Source organism: Rhamphochromis longiceps, linkage group LG8 (assembly GCF_057381845.1).
Source record: "Rhamphochromis longiceps isolate RC_006_pf linkage group LG8, R_longiceps_female_GT1.1, whole genome shotgun sequence".
NCBI classification, from domain to species: Eukaryota; Metazoa; Chordata; class Actinopteri; order Cichliformes; family Cichlidae; genus Rhamphochromis; species Rhamphochromis longiceps.
In genome coordinates, this window is record NC_140564.1 from 23082408 (window position 1) to 23103662 (window position 21255).

The 21255-nt window shown below is 43.8% G+C and overlaps 1 protein-coding gene across 13 annotated transcripts in view; it reads right to left on the reverse strand.

Moving 5' to 3' along the window:
• tcf7l2 (transcription factor 7 like 2) overlaps positions 1-21255 on the reverse strand; it is an 86834-nt gene that overhangs the window by 49639 nt on the left and 15940 nt on the right. For 8 of the 13 annotated variants that reach the window (XM_085416532.1, XM_085416531.1, XM_085416537.1 and 5 more), the window contains exons 4-5: positions 7179-7280; positions 684-743 (exon numbers count right to left, since the gene is read on the reverse strand). In XM_085416532.1, the coding sequence (XP_085272658.1) occupies positions 684-743; positions 7179-7280 (162 nt within the window). The remainder of the gene's footprint in view (positions 1-683; positions 744-7178; positions 7281-21255) is intronic. The other 5 variants (XM_085416539.1, XM_085416543.1, XM_085416541.1 and 2 more) reach the window with 1 other exon arrangement.

The window sequence follows — 21255 nt, forward strand, 5'->3', positions numbered from 1 at the left end:
AACAGTTAGCCAACCCACACAAGCAAAAATGAAGCCGGCAAAGGAGTTTTGCATATACAAACAGAACTGCAATTTCATCCAATTGATCATATTTTCAACTCCAATAACCTCATAAAAATTATTTGAAACAGCAATAAAAACAATAAAAAGTATGCAGGGTAGTCTGCATACTAGTCTCAACCTGGCTACCCCCATAAAAAAGGTCTTACCCTGCCACACATCTAAAAAGGACGTTACCCATTAAAACATGCATTATTTTTTTCTTACTCCTCTTTTAAAAAAAATGTTATCACTAGAAAGATCTGGAAAGTAAAAACAGTCACATGCAAAAACATTTTCAAAGCTGAAAAGAAAAAGAAAAAGAAAAGAAAATCCAAGAAGTTAAATGGATGTAAAAGAATGAAGCCTGAGCACCGTCCCTCCGGTACCATCTCCTGGATGAAGGCATTTTAGACATTCAAAAAGCACATTAGCATTAGAGCAGCAGCACTGAATTAGCGCAATAAACAGCAAAGCATAATCATCATCATCATCATCATCATCATCATCACCAGGATTTCATTTTTCATTCTTATTTTTGTTGCTGTTGTTTTAAATCATCAATTATCAGCTGTTAATTTGTGTGTGGAATCAACCAAAAATAAAATCCAAGAAGATATTTTTGGAATTCAAAGGTCTCTCACCAAATGAAATTGGTGAAGGCTCAGATCTGACTGTCCGGGGAATTCCCAGCGGAAGGGCCCCTGTAAGGCAAAGATGGACGTTCCCAAGTCACACAATTATATCAGCTCTCCATCTCATCTATTCTTTCTCTCACTCGTACACTCTCACACACACACGAACACACAGATATCTGCACTCAATCCCAGCCGGCCAGGTTTTATGCAGAAAGCAACATGTTCTCCCTGGAAATAACGCATCCCCCTGGCCTTTTAGTTATTTAAGCAACTGCCTCATCTCTGCTGGCTCAGCTTTCTCCTGGGTGCGCGCTCGGCCCCGTTATGACTAATTTTACTCGGAGAGAATGGGAGAACACTGGCTCGGCACGGGGTTACGCGGTTGTCAGTACTGGCTGGCTGGTTGTTCAAACAGTGTTTCACTTTGGTAGAACATTTCATCTCCTCAGCATGTGCACCTTCACATATGTTCAGCAGCAGTCAGCTGATCTGGGGACTTAGCGTCGCCACCATTTTGGCAAAAGCTCAAAATATTTTAACTGCAAACAGGCGACAGGATGAAAGGTGTCACCAGTCGTGCTTTTACTGATGGCAGAACAAATTACGCCTGAAATAAAATGATGGCGACTTTGAGTCCCCAGAGCAGAATTTTCAGGTGTTTTTACCTCTCTGATATAGGCATTAAAATTGTGAACTACATTACTAGGTTTTCAAATACCGATTTTTTTCTTTAAGAGGCATTCAGAGGTTAAACTGGCACATTTAAAAAGATCGATAATTTGCCTTAAAGTTTGGGATTATGGAGGACAGGAGGAGAAGAAAATAAGGGCTGGAGATAAAGAGCCAAGAGGGCGAGACACTTAACTATGTCTTTAAATTTAATACGCACACTTGACAAAATAAATTAAATATTTAACAATTTGTATTCTCACTAGGTGGCCTGTTAACAAGTTATCAGGTGTTTTAACACATTAAGGTGTTATGTTCCAAATCCTAGGAGCACGAAGACTCTGAGCTTTGTTGTGGTGTTGTTGCTGACTAAGCCAACACTGAGTGGATTGTCTGTGGGAACAAGCCACCATCCAGACTGCTGGACAGATACAATGACTGAGGTGCTCTCATTTTCATTGTCACAGTTCCCGGGCCTGACGCCATGTCTCAACTGCCTCAGATTTTGGCCCGAGCCGATGATGTAAGCGTGACCCCTTGAACAAACTCCTTGTCTGGAGAAGACGGCGAGTGACAGCGGACAGTCACAGCTGTCTCTAATCTGAGAGCTGGACGGCACCGCCAAGAAGAACTAGCCTATGTGGATGGAATCTTCAGTGGTGTCACGTGCTAAGTTGGATTTACATATTGGTGTATAGAATGACAAAATGCAGTATTAGTATTAGTAAACTCAACTAAGAAAATACTTGCACATAAAAGAATCAGATGAAAATTACTTGTTATGTTTGAGATGTGCAGTGAAGGACAAGGATTGATGCACGTGAACAAAAAGAAGACAAAAGGTGGGGTGGAGTAAAAGAGGTTATTTAGAAGAAGGCTTAAATGCAGAAGGAAAAAGCAGCTTAAGGCTGACATAAGCCAGGATAGAGAAAGTGCGCTGGGTAAAGCCTATGGACAGTTTGTGGGTGGTGGCTGCTGACCACGGGGTCACTAATTAACAAGAGAGAAGGCTAGGCCTCCCGGAGGCCTGGACGATTGTCTGGACAGCCCAGGTGCATGGCCCATTCAGACCACAGGAAGCTCCCTTTATCCCTCTTCCCTCAAAATGGACAGAGAAGTGGTCAAGGAGGGTGAATGTGATCCTGTCTCTTTCTAATGCTGACCTTGAGCAGCAGTCGCACGACTATAATAAGAATCCACTGTGGTCTGTCTTTTCTGAAAGCATGGCTAAAGCTGCTTTTCCCCCCCCAACCTAATATCAAAAATATGTCACTTTGTATTATTTTCTTCCCAGCCTCCTTCTAGTATAGAACCGGTGAGAGCGAATGGGAGTAAAATACGCATGTTCAACAGTTGCAAAAGCTCAGGTGGGAGGTCTTACAAGCCGTAAAAATGCCCAGATTCCATCACTTCCTCCACACTAATTACCATACACTTGGAGCGAGTGCCCTTCTTCTCTTCATCCCTGAGCCCATGCTTCACTTCCTCTGACACACACACACGCACACAATGGCACACAGCGAGGTGCAGTCGGGAAATGGTTAACACTCCAGCCGTCCCCTGCTGCCAGTGAAAGCCCACAAAACAATGGAGACATTGTTCGTCCAGGACTAGACTCTAAACTCTAGGGTTGTGTACGCGTGTGCATGATTGTGCACGTGGATGTCAGAAAGTAGACTGTGTGCGTATGCTCTTAACATGGACATGCCCACCCACCATTCCCAATTCAATTAGAATGGCATATCTTGGTTTCTTGGTACTGGATTAATTAAAATTGAGAAAAAAGAAGAAAAAAACTTTCTGAAAGTTGACAAATGATGCCATGACATTACCAACATGAGCCTGGATTTCAGCTACGGCAATACTGTTATGCCATCAACACATGCTGTGTAAGAGGTGGATTTCCAAAACAATCTCATGTTGTGACATGTTGTGTTACCAGTTAACGCAATAATCCCTATCTAAATAAAAGTATAAGACTGATTAAGTCACGCATATCTACTCCAAAACCTATCAACCAGCTTCAGGCTACTTCCTCTAGCCAAGTGTGCACAAACAGTCTTCAAGACCACAGTGTCAAATTAAACCCTCACAATAAAAAAGGCAAGTTGACAAAGTAAGGACTGTTTATGATCTTTCCCTCAGGAGCTGTGTGAGGCATAAAAATGTTTCTTGGAGTCTCTCCCTCTAGAAATACACATCAATAGGCAGATAAATATTGAATAACTTTCAACCAATGGCATGAAAGTTCAGCAGCGGCAGGTTTTGAGGCTGCCTGCGGGGTGGTCAGGCACTTCAAAAAGTCCTGCGTGCCCCCCTTTGAGGGCATGGTAAACAGGGGCATACACCGTGCCCTCAGAAAGACCAGCCGGCGTGAGGTCACTTCCTCTTTTTCTTGGCTGATCCTCCAGTGCTCCACCTCGAATGAGCCTTCCAGACAGAAATGACACCATCTGTCTGCATCTTTGTCCCTGCCCATCTCTCTGTGCCTTAACTTTCTCAGAGGCTTTATCTGCAGGCATCGATGTCTTTCCTTCTTTCTCCGTCTTTATATTGTTGTTTTAACTGTCTCTTGGTCACTCAGGCTTCAGATTGCTGTTATCGACAGGCCAATCAAGAGGTTCTTATCACTGTCGAAGCAGCCTGTTAGCGCTCCAGGCAGGAAGAGTCAAGGTGATTGAATGTTTCTTTGCATTTGTAAACAAAAAGAAGCTACCGTTTATAGCCCAATTGATTGATAAGGGGATCACGTACTAGATCGTGCAGACCTACATCTTGTAGATGTAAAAAAAGAAGACGAAGAAGAAGAAGGAGGGGGAAAAAAGGGCTTGACCGATGAGTGACACCTGTGGGAGTCCGCGTGGGGTTATCATTGGAATTCACTACGCTGTACACAGTTATCTGTCTTTTCTATATGTATGACAGCCGATATGATGCAAACCAGGGAAACATTCAATCACACTTCCTTCTCAGTCAGAGGTGGATGCTGGAGCAGGATGGAAGGAGTGGCAACAATACAAGCTGCAGTTCACCTTCAATTTCATCACTTGTACTAACAGCCAGTTGTGTGCCTATGCAGCCATGCTGCAATGCCTCTGATCTTACCAGCCTGTGTACTCTATCAAACAGATCACACTGGGGTTGGGCAATATGACCACAGATATTACAATATATTCTCCCATATTGATCACTGTCGGTACTAATCACACTAAGAGTTTAAGAGCGCTCTCACTATTGCAATGTGATATTTCTTTGGCTCTCTGCTTACAAGTAAAGCCCAAAGAAAGCAAAAAGCACACCAAAAGGTTTATTTAGAATTCAGATGAGGTTTTAATTATCAAATCCAACTCACAGCCCTGTAAAAACCCATTTAGGAGATTGAATTGGGAAAAGGTTGCTTAGGCTCACTATTATTTTTGGCCAGAAATCACCTATTTAGTCCCAAACTAAATTGTATCCATGCTCAAAGCCCATCTGTGCCCACACTAGGCTTAACGGTTCCTTTTTACTAGGGGTTATGTTGGATGAACATATGTACATGTTGCTGCTATCTGCAAACTAGATGACCTACAGTGTCCAATGTTTATCTGTGGTACTGGCTAAATGTAAAAGAGCTAAATGTTTATAATAAGGATTTCTTTTCCGCCCACCAGCTTAAAAGAAAACGAGATAAACGAGAAAATAAAATACGGCCTGTTTCAGAATGTCACAACTGCAGCATCCCTATTTTTAACATAACTTTATTCGTCTTTATTTGTTTTAAAGAAGCAATTTTCTGTTACATTTAATCCCACTTTACTGCCTTAAAGTGTCCTTTGGCATAAAATGATCCAGGATTTTATTAAACTTGGGAGAAAACTGATCTGGCCACGGCTTCGCTTCTCTTCATGCATTTTGCTTTTACATCTCCCTGATCTATTACTTATGACCAATTTATGTCTTTATGTCTCTTATCTTTTGGTGTAACTCAATAGGTACGGTCTCTACTTTTCACTGTTGCGAGCTTATTTCTTCCATCAGTCTGGTTGTCCATCTTTCTTGTTTCATGTTTGTTTTTGCCCCATAGCAAATTTCTGTTTTCTGAGCTGGTGTTGCCTTTTTTGTTCCAAGCCTATTACTGTTTCATGCTTGACTGACTGTGTGGCGTTGTAATGGAGCTTACTCTGTCTTCTAAAAATCAGATGTTTACATTTATAAAATGTGCTTTAATTGCAATTATAGATCATTTTAGCAGCCAAATGAGGTCTCTAATTAAAGCAGTTTATTATAGAAGAAAAGCAGCATGACGTCACCCCCAGAGTCTCCAAAGTTAGAGCTGCAGCGCTTTTTCTTGTCCTTAAACTTCTTCATGCGGGGAAGAAACGTGAATTGTGCTGCACGGGTTGATGCGTATGTGAGGTGGTATTTACAGCCATATGACTCATAGCAGGATAAAACCTCAAGTATTTACCTGCAGCGTTTGCTGCCTACGACCAGTTTAATGACTTCAGAGAAGTTGGGACTCTTTTTCTCAGCGTCTCCGAAAATAACAGAGTAAGAAGAGGCCCCCTGAACTCTTTGGTATAAAAATAACACTAGCATCGCAGGCGAAGATAAGGAGGGCCTTAGCTGGGCTTGTTTTGTTCAGAATAACACTGTCATCACTGGCTCTTTGTCTTGAAGACCACTTTTGACAGGGTTTCTGTTTTAAATAAAAAGCCTTGTCAAGTCCTGCTATTTTTAAGCTATGTTGTGCTTAACTTAAATAGCCAAAAACACTAAAGAGGCTTTGGTTTGCCAACTTTTCAGCAAGCGTTCGAGCACGTATTTACTACACACCATAAATGTAAGTGAACTGATCAAATGTCATATGTGACTCAGAGGGACACCGTGTCTTGACAGTGTAATCTGCGTGACAAAAATCCTTACTAAGTTTGGCGTGAGCTCCAGAGTCATGATGACAACTGTGCAGCAAACACAAAAAAAAAAGGGGGGGGGGGTGGGTTACTCTGTAGCCATTACCTCAGGAGATACTCACGAGGATACAAACTTGGAAGGTTTCTCCTTCTTAAATTTTCATTTTCATAACAGTTAATGTACTCCAAACAAAAGTAACAACTGTGCCAATAACGGCCCAGGGCGTTGATGGCCACCTCACTAAATATGCTCAATCCCTACTCTCATTGATTTTCTTGGCTCGCTAACCCTGTGACCACATACGTACACCTCCCCATGTTCAACCTCTCCGCTGACCTCCTGAAAACTTTAAGCCTTTGGCTAACTATGAAGTTCATATTCAACTGTTCAATCTAGAACTGCTAGCCTCTTAGATATTGACATGCCTGGGATAGATGCTCTGTTATGTGCATGTACTGAATATGCCCCTATGGCTGTCCAGCCAACTCCAGAGTACTCCTCCAACTACATGGGTAGGGTAATCAATGCTGAAGGAACGCCCACACTTCTCTCAAAGGCGGTGTATTAGCAGCCCAGCGTTAGCCTATTCTCATGAAAGTTGTCAACACGAGACCAGTTTTTCCACCATCAGCCAGCTCAGCCTGCCCCGGGAGTTATCATTTTTCCCTGAGATTACAGCACCTGCCACAGCGGCCGCCCCTGATCGCACTTGCAAAACCTCTGCTTTCTGGGACCCACGAAACTGCCCTTGTCAAAGCGTGCACCCGCACAAAAAAGAAAAAGTTGATATAAAACTGATTGGGTGGTTAGTGACTGTGTTTAAGGGTAAATGCAAACAGCTATGCGTATTCAAGTCCAAGGGTTTGTTTCTGTTCAGCTCCGTCAGTCGTGAATGAGGGAAGAAAGAGATAAAGGACCGAGCGGCGTATTACTTACAACGATGTGTGCCGGTGAAGGGGACCTGGCATCTTTAAGTGCTTGTCTACTTTGAAGACTTCCTGGTTGAACATCTAGCAGGGGCCATTTCATCTGTAGGTACTGAATGGCAGAAAGGAAACAGAATGGAAAGAAAGAAACAAAACATGTTAACAATGCAGAAAGCAAAAACCAAAAGACCAAATTAAAAAAAAGACAAAAAAAGGGGGAGACGACATTTCTTGACAAGTGTATGGATGTGGTAACTTAAAAACATGGAAACGCAAATAAAGATCTAAAGGCGGATGGTAGAAGGTGGTGAGGATGGGTCAAGCATGCACACGAGAGTCCACAGCAGCAGCAGTGGCAGCAGCAAAACCAAATCATATCAGAAACACATAGCACACATGTGGTAACCAGGCTCCATCGCAGGTTTAGAGCTCTACTTATCTTTAATTTTTTTTTTTTATGTTAACTAAGCAGCAGACACATGATTCAGTGACACATTTTTGGAGTTAAGGTCGAGTTAGGGCTGGCACTGTACGCAGCTTATGGCTTTAAGATGACCTAATGTCATAAATGTGACTGTTGTCAGACATTTTATTAGAACCCATAAAGTGGATAGAGCATGGCGTCTCACCACCACGCTCGTCTAAGGCTAAACCTCTTGACTGCACTTATAAATGATTGACTTGGCCTCTATCAGAAGTCAGTCTGTCTCTTTCTCCCACCCTCTCTCTCTCTCTGACACACACGCACACAGATAAGCAGAAACACAGGTCAAGAGAAACATCTGTCCAGGTAATAAACTTGGTGGCATCCTTTGTAATTTGATGACATACGTTGACCTTAAAAAGTATTAGCTCATACCTGTTGGCAAAATGACCGTGGAAACTTTCTGGACATGTGCATATTTAGTCATATTAAAACATTGCAAATGCTCAAACATGCAAGAGCAGTACGAAATTTATAAATTCTTGCTGACCACACAGTAAACTGTGGCTTGCTCAGCCACCAACTGCTTGGTGTTGACTCTGCTTATCAATGTCACAGCCACCTAGCTCGAGGGAAAGAGGTCACAGCAACTGTTTCAGCTGTGAAGGAAGGAACAACAGGGGCTCTACGCAGCATAATAACAACGGGTATTTCAGTTACATTGGAATATTTGCTTTATATCTGCTTCAATTCCATTGAGAAATCACTGGGATTGGGACTAACTAACACCAAAGAGGAGTAACAGTCAAATGCTGTAACTTCAGTGCCACGGACACTCTTAAATCACACTTCTTCCCAGTCTCTTCTCCATATTTATATATAATTATTACACCCATGATCACATGTTGGCACATGATGACAAAAAGTTTGCATTATCTGTTCCTCGAGGACAATCTATGCAGAGTGGAAGAGATCGAGCTTAATTGTGTGGTAGCGCTCGCACAGCGACGAAGGTACGCATCCGCTTTCTTTGTGTTGCCATCTCGCAGAAGTGACGGCTCAGGCACGTCTGAGGATATGTGCGTGCGCATGTGTGCGAGAGTGTGCCGGTGCTGGTGAGAGTGAGCGTGTCGCGACTCTTCCTGAGACTGTGTCTAAATCAGTGGTAATTAGCGAAGGGTTCACTGTGGGGTGTCTGCCAGTGATAGACGCTGGAGGGAGTTATTGACTCCATGTCCTCGGTTATAGCCTGTACTGGGAAAAAAAATAGTTTGCTGCCTGGTCTTTCTCCACAGCTAACACTCATTTATGACCCAAAGATGGCTTTTACTGCTAAAAAGCTGGGTTTGTTTATGCTTGTTTGTATGTCCTCAGAGTGGAAAAGGGAATGGTTATAAAAACTCCAGAGCCGAAGTCTTGTGAGCTTTTTATGCACCCCCTACACTGGGTATTAATTGCCATGAAGGGGGGTGAGTAGGAGAGAAGGGTGGTGTTGTAACAGTAAAAAAAAAAAAAGAAAAACTAAAAAAAAAAAAAGGCAAGGAGTAGAAGGAGGAGAGTGACGGGGCTGCTGTCATGTATGAGGTAATTCAAGACAGCGTCCAGTGGTGCCAGAGGGGCGAGAGGACAGGGCAGTGGTGGAGAAATTGGAGGAATTGTGAATCCAGTCATGGGAAAGTCCTGCCATCCCGTGCGCATGTGTACATGTGCTCACACATTCGAATTTTCAAACACAGCTGCAGCCAGGGGAGGTTAAAACAAGGGGACATTCTGAGGAGGTGGGTAAAGACCGTGAAGGTGACACTCCAGAGTGGGGTGATGGGGTAGTGAGACACCAAAAGTCTAGCAGGGAGAGAGGGAGGGTGCTGGGAGTGCATGCCCTGACAAGTGGCTCCACTTCAGCTCTGCTGTTGCAAATGTTCTCACACACTAATCTCTCCTGCAGATTTTATAAGCATGCAGAGGAAAACGGAGCCTTGGCAAGAACCAGACTTTCCGACCACCCCCTTCTTGGCCTCCTGCCTCCCTCTCCTTCTTTCTCTTTCTCTCTCCGCAGGCCCGTCTGCCCTGCTAACGGACACGCTGCCTGGGCTTGAGTAGGCCGTGACCTCTGACCCCCTCTCTGCTACTCCAAGCCCCTCCCTGTTCCCAACTCTGCGACCTGAAAACTCTCCTGCTATGAGGGGGCCCCCCGTGTAACTCAAGAGCCATTCCAATGTGACAAATTGCTCCATTCCAGGATAACTCTCTCCTCTCGTCTGTCTCTCCTCCCCTCCCTCCCACACATACAAACACTAGCAAGCCCCCCTTTGACAGACCCCCACCCTGTAAGAGCCATCCTAGCCGTTGTGCTCCTGCTCTGGGTTATGCAGCATACGGCTTCTCCTCTCTCCCTTTCAGTCTTCCCACCCAATATCCCTCTTGTTCTCTCCTCACTACCCTGCACCCCTCCTCAGCTGGCCAGCCCCACAATGGGATCTGAATGACTCAATTGTCTCTGATGAAGTGAAAGACAAGGGAGTCCTCTAAATCCTAACAGAGGGATGAACTCACTCTCGCTTGTCCCGATATTCCGGTCGTCTGCTGCTTTCCTAAGAACAAGGAGGCAATTGGTGATTGGCAATTGGGGGGGCTGGAGGGTGTTGGCAAGGGCTACATCTTACAATTAATTTCATTACGTAAGCTTATTAGGTAAGCTTTTTTTTTTAAAATGCAATCAATTTATAGGTTTAGTCTATAAAAGATTCCAGAGCACAGGAACATTTCATTGCCAGAACTTGTCAGAGTCCAAGAACCTTGAAATTGGCTGATGTCTGACTCTCCGAAACTCCAACACCAAACACAGCACTAGATTTAGACCTGCCACAGAGTCAAAGTGGGGTTCAAGCCCACATCAGCTGACAGCTCAGCTGATACCCTTCAAATCCAATATGTAAATCACACATAGAACATTTTTAAGCTCTATTACGCTGCATATCTGCAAGTCTCTTTGCAACCCACCTAATCCGCAACTCTTTTTTTTATACCCTTTCTGTCTCAAACAAAGTCAACTCTGTTGTCTCGAGGACTCCTGTATTCTGTGTTGTTGCAGCTGTCTCTCTCTTTCCTACCGCATATGTGCAACTGTAGGTAAAAACAGTCATGCTGCCAAATGCACTAAACAGAAATAACAATTTCCTTTTGAATACACATGACCTGACCTGACCTGAAATATCCTTACCTCCGAGGAACTCCCCCCCTTGTTTACAATGATTAATTCTATAACCTTTTACTTGTTTTAGCTATATTTTGTTACTATACTATATCTGAGTAGGTGTTTCCTACTTGCATGTTGAACCACTCACCCAAGTCTGTGACTGACTGCAACTACACCCAGGTTTGACATGTTATGAGCTACAGAGTGTTAACCCAGATCTGACTGTCATCGAAGGGAAAACAAGCTAGGGCCCTGGTACCGTGTCACAGCTCATGGTAGTGGGGAAGGAAGCAGCCTAGAGACAAATGAACGGGCATCCTGAGCTCACACCAGCTTCCACCACTGTCATTACCAATTCAACAAGCTGGCACAGAAGCAATTTGGCCTCAAACACCACTTCCCAGTACCCACAGCAGACACCCAAATCCTCCTGAAAATAAAACATTTTTTTTTTACTACAGCCCATCAAAATTTGACCAACGCCAATATAAGATATCGACAAAGAAGAAGAGGAAGTCTTACTCATAATTTTTTTAGTGTGAACGAGCAGGATTGTTCTGTCTGTTTCTCGTCAACAACCAGCTTCTTCTCTATAAAGCCCCCCCCATCTGATGTTTTTATCACATGCCACTGCACGGCTTGTTCGTTTTGTTTTGGATTAAGAGCAGAGGGCTCGAGACCAATCAAACAAACAGAGGTCCTTATGTGCCAATGTGGCTCCCAAACGCTGGTCTACTTTCCAGATGGGGAACAGGAGACAAATGGGGGATCCATCGAGCATTTCAGCCATGTGAGTAATGTAAAAGATAGAAAGGCAGCAGCCTGGGTTTTAGTGTCAGCATATGGATGCTGGGTGTTGCTCTAGACTCCAGCAGATATTCAGACCATCTGTGGCCACCTCATTTCACAAATATGACAGCTTTACACAGACATCAGGGGGGAACATATACAGATAACAGATATACATGACCCCCCACCTCCAATCCCAACATACTGTACATGCTTATTCACTGATTCACACCTGAAAAACAAAGCTCACCCATATTTGAACATGCCACGCTCGACTGGGCCAGCAGCTCCTCGGGGAGGGCGCTCAGAGATGGGATTGACAGCTTGCAGATTACACCAATCAGACCCCTTACTATAAAGAGCTTTATTTAAGTCTGAAATGATCAAGGCTAGTAAGAGGAGCCCATTCAAAGCTGCACAGAGTAAACTGCACTGAGCTTAAAAGATTAGTCCATCCAGTTTGACTACAATTTTATCCCTTTAAAAACGAGAGCTGAGCATATTGTCTTGATCTGTTGCGGATAATGCTGGCAGTCTTTGTCCTCACTCACAGGTGCAGGAGAAGAAGCAAACGCACGCTTATTCACACGTAATTTATTAAGGGGGAGAAAGTGATTCTCTGCAACAGAGAGGAAAAGCTTAAAGGAGAGTCTTTGAAATAGTTTTGGTTACAAAACAAACAAAAAAAACAACCAAGAAAACCCACCAGCCCACTTTGTTACATGATCCATTGTTGTGTCTGCTTCTGCATACAGCACATGTCTTTTCAGGAGGAACGTGTTTATTGTAAAGAGACCTGCGCAAGAGTTCCTTGACAAAACTGAGAGAAAGTTAGCCAACACAAGAGGGTCCATCATGGCTGCTTTGGTTCTACTAATGCACATTTTATGAGTAAATATTAAAGGGAAAAAAAAAAGCACCCCACCTGATCTGATAGCCAGAGGCATTTTGCAACCAGGAAAATAAAAGTGAAATGTGGGAAGGCCTGGGGTTTGTGTGCCCTGGGGCGGGAAGGGGTCCGCTGGGCCCATATTTACTCCAAAGCCAGAACCACTTGGGGGTTCCACTGGCCCTGACAGCACAGGGGCTGCCGACCTGATCCAAAACCTCCCTTCTCCTCTCCTTACCTCCTACCCCCTTTGCCAACAATCTCCACCTAAACCTCAAACTCCCCTCCTCTTTCTCTCTCTCACTCGCTTTCTTTCTTGCAGAAAAACTCGCCCTGACACTTTCATATAAGCCTTTTTTCCCACAAGGGTAGAATGTGCACATGACCTCTCCTGCCTCTCTACCCAGCTCAGACTTTGCTCACCGTTTACAATGAAGCTGTAGAAACGAGAAACTACTATTGTTCTATATTAGTTCAGAAAGCACTGTAGTCTATGATGGAAAAAGGGGGAGCATTTCTCAGCTTTTAACACTCTTTTTTTTTGTCCATGAACACTTCTTCTTCGTCTTTTTTTTCTTTTTATCAGGTCCGTCCTGGAAGTTTGTTTCACTCTTTTTAAACACTGGGTCACGCGATAAGTATGGCTATGCTCCATCACTGTTTGCTTAGCAGGTGTGGACAAATGTGCTGTTCAAACACCAGCTGACTGACCAGAGTTTCAAAGGATTGCACAAGCCACAGAAGACATATTTTTCCAAGTGGAAAAAACAAGGAGAAGACATAAGAAAAAGACTAGAAAATATAGTTACATTCACTTCATTCAATTAATTAGATGGGGAAAGTGTGCCACGAACACTACCTGGATGAAACTATAAAGTTCTCAAAGGAAGTGTGAGGATGATATGACAGCATTCTAAAATACGCCAACTTCTCAGCTCTTCTCAGAAAGTAAACACCGTTCCATTTCTGATTTTTGCACCCCCTCCCCCCCAGTTAACACTGTCCTGTGTCATTAAGAGTATCTCTTGGCTGCTCTATAAATAGTGGCATGAAGGGTGAAGGCCAGCAGGAGATGGCTAGTCTTCCATCGGGCCAGTTAATGAACAGGTACTCTGGCACCTTTAGCATCCAGCTCTGCGACAGAATGCCTTTTCTTTCAGGTGTTCCTCCTGCTGCTCATCTTTCTCAGTGACTCTTCCACTTCTTTTCGTTTCCTTTGCTTGGACACAAATAGGCTCTAGGGTGCTTTCATTGACTTCCAGACTCACTGGGGTAACAAACTGTTATGAGCCTGGAAGCTCTGATTATTTCAGTGAATGAATCGTAATTGATTTATTTTACTTTCTCCTATTAGGGTTGTTAAATTAATCAATTAACAGAGTGGGATATTCAGGCAGACTAGAAAGAACTGATATCTTCTAGAGTTCACACCGTAGAAGCTGAAAGAATACCTTAATGCTCAGTTTAGGCAGTATACGTCAAGCATGGTTTTTTTGTACCTCAACAGCAAACGACGGGCGCCCTATCAGATCAACACGATGAACAAGTCCCTCCACATTAGCCAACAGTGTAATGGCATATCAGATGTACAAAGTCAAAGGTAACTGGAATTACAGGTTTGTGTTCTCCTGAAAGCTGAAGATCAAATAATCTTGGATGTCTGATGAATCAACTAGCAAAGCAGCGAAAAAAAATGAAACTAACAAACACGTAAGTGGGGAAAACTGGATTTCCTTGAATGGCTTCTTGAGGCTGGATCCAAGCTCCGAAGACTCCAAAGTTAAGATGCTCAACTTTACAGCAAAAACATACAGGTTCCAAAGTGTAGTGGTTAACACATTTGGTTGGCAAGCAAACTGGGTTGTTTCCCTTTAACATTTAGCTGAGTTTTGTAATACGTATATAGCTGTTTATCGCCTTTTATCAATTTTAAATTATTTCTTCAAAGCTAAACTTCTTGTTAAAAAATAACAACAACTAAACAATCCAACTTTGTCATTTATCAAGCATACCAACACTGTCACTCAACCCTGCCAGAAATGTTGCCATAAGATGGAGTCAGTCTGCTATCAGTCTACAACTGAATTGTTGAAATCTGCGAAAATCACACATTTGTAGCTGTTTAAAAGGACAGAAATTCATATTTTAGTATTACACTTTTATTCTAAAAGAATATAACAAGAATACAACCAGCTGGAAGCCAGCTGAGTCGAGTCCCCTTGAGTTGTGCTCGCTGACAAAAACTCAATCAGACAGATGGCAACAGTCTTTCTGTCCTTAGTATTCCCATAGTGTTTTAATATATTTTAAGAAATATCGATATTTGTTGTCTCTGTATCGATACAATATCGCCACATAAATTTATTCCCCACACTTACAAGATATGTTCACTTCAGGCTCCAGCAGACCAAGAGGCCGAGATTCATACAAACTGGACTTCACAAGCCAACAAGTGACAAGACAAAGGCTAAATGTGTCTTTAACTTCAAAACAGTCCAGTTACCAAAACACAGCTCTGTGAATAAACCTAAGACAACATAACCTCGCTGAAACCCATGTAAACACCCAGTGTAAATATTAACTTAGTCTAGATAGTTCCAGTAACCAGGAATTCTTTGTAACTTATTTAGCATCATTTTCTAATAGTAATCCGTTGAAGACCCTTGAAGATCAGTGGCAGAAGGGGCCAATGGTCCGACAAAACAATGAGGGCCTTGCCAGTTGAAGTCTCATACACGCTGACCTACTGAGAAGCTGCTTGAGGTGAACGGGCATGTCTGCAGGCCTGGGTGTGTCTGAGCCCCTTACGCAAGGCCAGGGCAGGAGCTAGGAGAAGAAGAGGTTGGGCAACTCATATGTTACCTTTGCAGGAAGCAGGCTTAAGGTTGCAGAGGGGAGAGTTAAAAAGGTGAACAGCAGCTGAGCTCTGCTACGGGAGAAAAGTAAGCTGATTGCAGCGCCCACGTTCTGCTGGAGAATGCTGTATTTGGTATTGTGCTGGAGGAGAGCTGAACGCTGCCCTTGATGTTGGGTGTCTGGTTTTGTTCTTCGAGAGTTCACTATGAATTAGTTAAACGGCAGACTGGATATAGGGAAGCTATGAAACATGCCTCAGAGGGAGAGAGTGTGTACACTCTCAGGCTTCACAAAGACTTCCGATATTCTGAAAACACTACACGCTATCACACAATTCCACCTACGCGCGTTCATCAATCACAAAGCATTATGTTGAAGGCATCACACGCACATACCAACAGGCAATTAATCCTCACAAAAGAATCATCTGAAACTAACAAACATTTAGTCTGTTTCATGTCTCTTTCACACTTGCGCACCTTGAAGCGGTTCAGCCTCCATATTCATGAGACATACTCCCTCAGCAGAGCTAAAGCCCAGGATTTTAAGGTTTCAACTCAAATCTCAAATATGGTTTCAGGTTATAGATTCGTAACCCAAACAAGCGGGGAAAATCATTAGCTTTCATCTAATCTATTTTAGGTTTAATTAGCTTTAATCAAACTTATTATTGCCATTGAAACATGGTATTTACTATGATATTGTGCACGGAAGACAAATGCACACGAGCAATTACATGCACGCACACACAGTGGGGTACTGCCGCTTTGCCACGGTGGCTTAATGAATAAATAAGTAATAAGGACTTGGTTATTGGAGCTCATTAAAATGGGGGATGCTTCCGAGACAATAAGACTTGAAGAGGGTCAGGGGAGGCGGTTGTGTGACTAGGGCTAGTGTCACACACACCCCTCGCCACCTCCGTACACCCCATCCCTCAATGACCTGACCACATGGCCCCAAACGCTCACCTCCAAATCAACTCTGTCAGCCAACCTTACCCTCAGCATTCCCACCTTCGCTGACACGCAACAGCGCATACATCTTCTAGGATGTGCACACACACACCAAAACATACACACCTCTCTCATGGTTAATTACCACTTAGCTCAATCACGTGCTGATCTGTCCATAAGAGCCCCCTCCACCTTCCTCCCCCGCAACACAAACAGCAGCACACATGCCAATTATTGATGAATCTTTAATATGGCGCTTTGCAAAGTCTCCATCTCATTTCCTACCACTGAGCCGATGATTACGCTTTGAGTAGAGGCTTTAGCATCCAAAAAATGCATAAAACAGAGTAAGAATAAATTAGCTTAATGCAATATCATTGCAGGCCTGAGATAAAGTGGTCTGAGCCATTTGGAGAAGAAAGCTAACTTTAAATTTTTTGGGGGTGGGCTCATCCTGTCTTGCATCTCTGACTGTATATAAACCCCTGGACACACACTCTCACACACACACACAAACACAAAAATCCCACACCACGATAACGTGTCAATAATGAGCTGAGGCCATCTATTGATCAGCTTAATTTTGCATCTATTAGCTAGGGAACGGCTTGCACCGGGGGCGAGGGAAGCCAGGCGCTAACACGCACCGACAGGCTGGATGGAGATCATTACAACTGATGTTCACACACACGCTGTGATTGACATGGAGATAAGGCAGGAGAGAGCCCAGGCTCGCACGCCTCCCCGCACACTAAGCTAATGATACACCAAATGTGTGCTTGGTGTGTGTGTGTGTGTGTGTGTGTGTGTGTGTGTGTGTGTGTGTGTGTGTGTGTGTGTGTGTGTGTGTGTGTGTGTGTGTGCAGGAGCATGATAGAGAAAGCATCTATCTAGAAAGAGAGATGGAGCACAGGGGGGAAAAAGAGAAAAAGAGGAGAGGGAAAGCAGGCCACACGCCTTTGCTAATTGGCACAGTCAGACAACGAAGCTCATAAAGGACGAAAAAGCATTTAGTGAAGCATCTCAGCTTTCTAGATCGCCTTTATCAAGTCTGTGTCATTTAAATACAGTTGCAAATAGCACAGCAAAAGCCCGCTTTTGACCTGGAAGGCCACGGCCTCGTCTGATTCTTCCTTAATTTACAGAGTTTGCATAAGAAACTCGGTTAAGACGTTCATTATGAAAATCGTTTGTTTTTTCCGTGAACGGCTGATTGCAAGCTTCACATGTCAACGCTGCAAAGGAGAAGATGAAAAAAACAAAACAACCAAAAGAAAGAAGCAGAAAACAGGTCTTTCTCCTCTGAGCTTATTCTGGCACTCTCTTTTTCTGCAAATCAGAAAGAAAAAGTGAGGTAGAGCATAAGGGTCAGGTTATAACCTCTCGGAACAAGTTTTCAAGGCGTGCTGTTGGAAATCAAATGTGTTTTAAGTCATCCCTGGCAGACGCATGCAAAGGCAGGGCAAAAAGAAACAGCTGTAAGACGAAAAAAATAAGCAAAATGCCCGGCTGTTCTCCCATGTCCTGAGAGCAAGCAACTTTGACAACCACTGTCCAATGTTTATAAGTTGCAGGGGAGTGGTTTTCAAAGCTATCCAAAGGCAGTTCGCACTGACCCTAAATCAAGCTTAAGGATGCATCCATTCAAAAGAGGGTGTGCAGAAAACAATACGCTATGTTGCCCTCATCCTGCTGCTTAACCTAGCAGCAAAGAGCCCAGCTCGGCATTGACGCAACAAGGTGCAATACAGGGATGCTGCTGCTGCATGTTACCCACACAGACAGTGGGAGAAACTGAGAGGGAAAAGAAGGACCTGGCGCTGGAAAAGCGCCTTTTACCTCGGCGTCAAAAAGGAAACATCTGAATGTTTGTGTACACCCTCTCTACAGCTGAGTTTTTTTGTTTTCTTTATAGGGTTGAGATCTTGTTTTATGTCAGATTCTCATTCTATGGAGGTGAGGTCAGAGGCACTAAAATAAAAAAAATAAAAAAATAAAAAAAAATTAAAAAAACCCTTGGCTACAAACTGTGTGTTTTTGTCAGCTGAGGGATACAGCGAAGGGATCGAGGGAGCGGTGGGAGGAGGGAGGTGAAGCGGGAGGGGAGGAGGAGGAGAGAGGGAAAAAAAGCCCTCAGCCAAGCCATCAAGTTGAACATTGAACTTCACAGTAGTAGCTGCCTTTCTATGCCTCTCCTTTTGATGTTACCTCCAAAGCAAAGGATCAAAGGCTTGGAGTGTGGCGTGGGGAAGTCCCAAGCTCTTAGCCTGCCAGCCTGTTATATATGCAAAAGTCTACGCCAAAAGAGAGCGAGAGAGTGGGGCAGAGAGAGCAGGAGAGGGTGCTCGGGAAAGAGGAAGCTTGCATGGAATTTGGTTAAATAGCGCGTTTTGTGTCTAATGAATGACAAGGGGGTGACGCAATCAGACAGCGAGCTACAAAATGACGTAGAGCGGGATGGAGCTCGCGCGTGCACAAGTTTTAGAGATGCTTCATGCTCGCAGGGCTGGGCATAAAGGCTTGGAGTGAGTGGCGCTGGCAGTGTCCTGCCCCCCCACCCCCATCCACGGGTTCCTCCTCAACCAGCAACACAGTACAAAAATTACCCTCAACACACACATGCGTGTACGTGCAAACACAGACAGACAATTCCACCCTGCACCAACCACCAGCTCCTCTCCAACATCAAGGGGGTGAGAGACTGTGTCGTCTTGACATAAATATACAGTGTGCTGTTAAAGCGAAGACTACAGTAAACACAGCGTGCATGAAATCCTGGTTGTGTCTCACTGGAGCAGAGACACTCACACAACACACTACCAAGCGCACGCACGCGCGATTGTGGGCTCAGCTGGGCCAAAGAGTCGAGCAGAGGTGTGCTAAAATTGACAAATCTCTACGAGACAAACACAATACACACACACACTCACTCACACACACACACACATTCACACACACCCTTTCCCCAAGGCTGTAGGATTAAGAGGTCCAGCTGGCTGACAGCAAGCCCTTCCTTCCCACGTATCCCGTCGATCTCACCCAACTCCCCCCACCCACCCACCAACCTCCACCCCCCACCCCCTTCCCTTATTTAGAGCCCCTCCCACACCTCCATACCCAGGTCTGACAGCCAACCAGGCCACAGAGCATGCCAAGCAGATACACCTGAATTTGACACTGATCACATCAGTCATACGTCAGAGCAAAAATATATTTAAAGACATGGAAAATCCTCAAGATAAATGTGAATGTTGGCCAGGAGAAGGCCTACATATCACTGGCACCATCAAAGGGGGTCTGCCAATCCATCTAGTCTTCCTGTCAGTGATACTGGTTGCATCCTTCAAGATACAGATTCCTAGAGAGCCAAGGCATCGATGGAGGCGGAGCAGGGGAAAATTAGCCTAGCGGAAGAGGAGGAGGATGATATTTAATACATAACGAGCCCTGTTAATGAGGAAATAAGGGAAAGTGAAGGAGAGAGATTGGGCGGAAAAATAGCAGAAGCTGCCATGTCCATTTACGTAAGTGTGGAAGAAAATACGCCGCACGCTGCAGGGTGTTGTTCGACTCGCATATCATTTTGTGAGCACAGACGTATGTGAATATGCAGGAAAAATGCATTCAGTGCTCCATAATTAGAGCTAGGATTGAGTTAATTCATTCAGTTTAGCAAATGTTTCAACGCTAGCATGAGACAGGAGAGATCCAAAGGGGAAGTGAAGGATGATACGTCATTATTTGAGTTAAAAACATCTCAAGCGTTTCTGATCTTCAGTTCCTGGATACTAATGAGCCAAAAGCATTGATGATTAGCTGGAACCAGGCAGCAATGTCAGATATAATAAAAGTGCCAAATGCAAACAGCAGCCATAACATGCAAATGGGATTAATAGTCCGACTGAGCTTTAATTTCCAAATCACCTGTCATTCACTTTTATATCTATGGCCAATTTAACCCCAGATGGGTAAGAGAATATGAGAACCAAACACTGATTTCTTCAGCATCCTTGTTACTTATGGCCAAAGGTGACTGATGGGTCTTATACAGAAAAAAACTTGGGGCAAGTTTGGGTTAAGACCAAGCTATACTGGCTATATTTCATTCGCAATCGCAACCTGAGGCTTTAAAAGCGAGCATTTGCCCCGATGGAAAACTAATGAGAACAGAGAGAAAATCTATCCAGCAATTCACCATGATACCATCGACAAGTGCAAAACGCTACCGCAGATTGGGTTGGGTGGGGTATAGGAGGAGATAAAAAAATAAAAACAGACAGGCAGTGGTGTAAGGAAAGAATAAGAATTAGGGAGTGAGAAAGAAGGGAGCAAGAAACAGAGGGGAGTGAAAAAATTCACAATGATGACACGTAAGTGCAAAGAGCGATTAAGGATTTACTTTCAAAAGGACTCCCATTGATCTTTTTTGATAGACCTGCAATAAATCAAACCGGATTGACTCGCATGAGAACCAAGCCTAATCCTTTAGTCAGATCCAGGAGAACTCCAACCAAACCAGCTGTTAATTTAGGCTTTACAAGATAAAGCGGGAGAAATCCAACCTGATGTACCCTAGGGCAGAGGCTTACATCATCTCTGTAAAGCAATCAACTTATTGCCAGTTTGGAGAGGTAATCAGAGCACATACTGAGAGAGGGGAGGGGAGGGGTAGTGGAAAAAGAGAAAAGGGAGATGGCTGAAGAGGTTAGGGAGAAAACAGAAGAAGAAGAAGAATGTAAGAAACAGAAAATAAGAATCAAGTTCAGTTTAAAAATGCTGCTCTTTTTTTAGAAAAAAAATTAAAAACTGATTTTTTTCCTCCCCCTGCATGCCGGGCAGATATACAGGTCTTCAGACTGAAACTTATCTTTGAAACCAAAAACATGTTTACACACAGTACAACTCCAATTATCTCCAGAGGGTGAAGATGAAACGGAGAGAGCCTCGCTTAGCTGCAAACAGGAGCTCTCTGGGTTG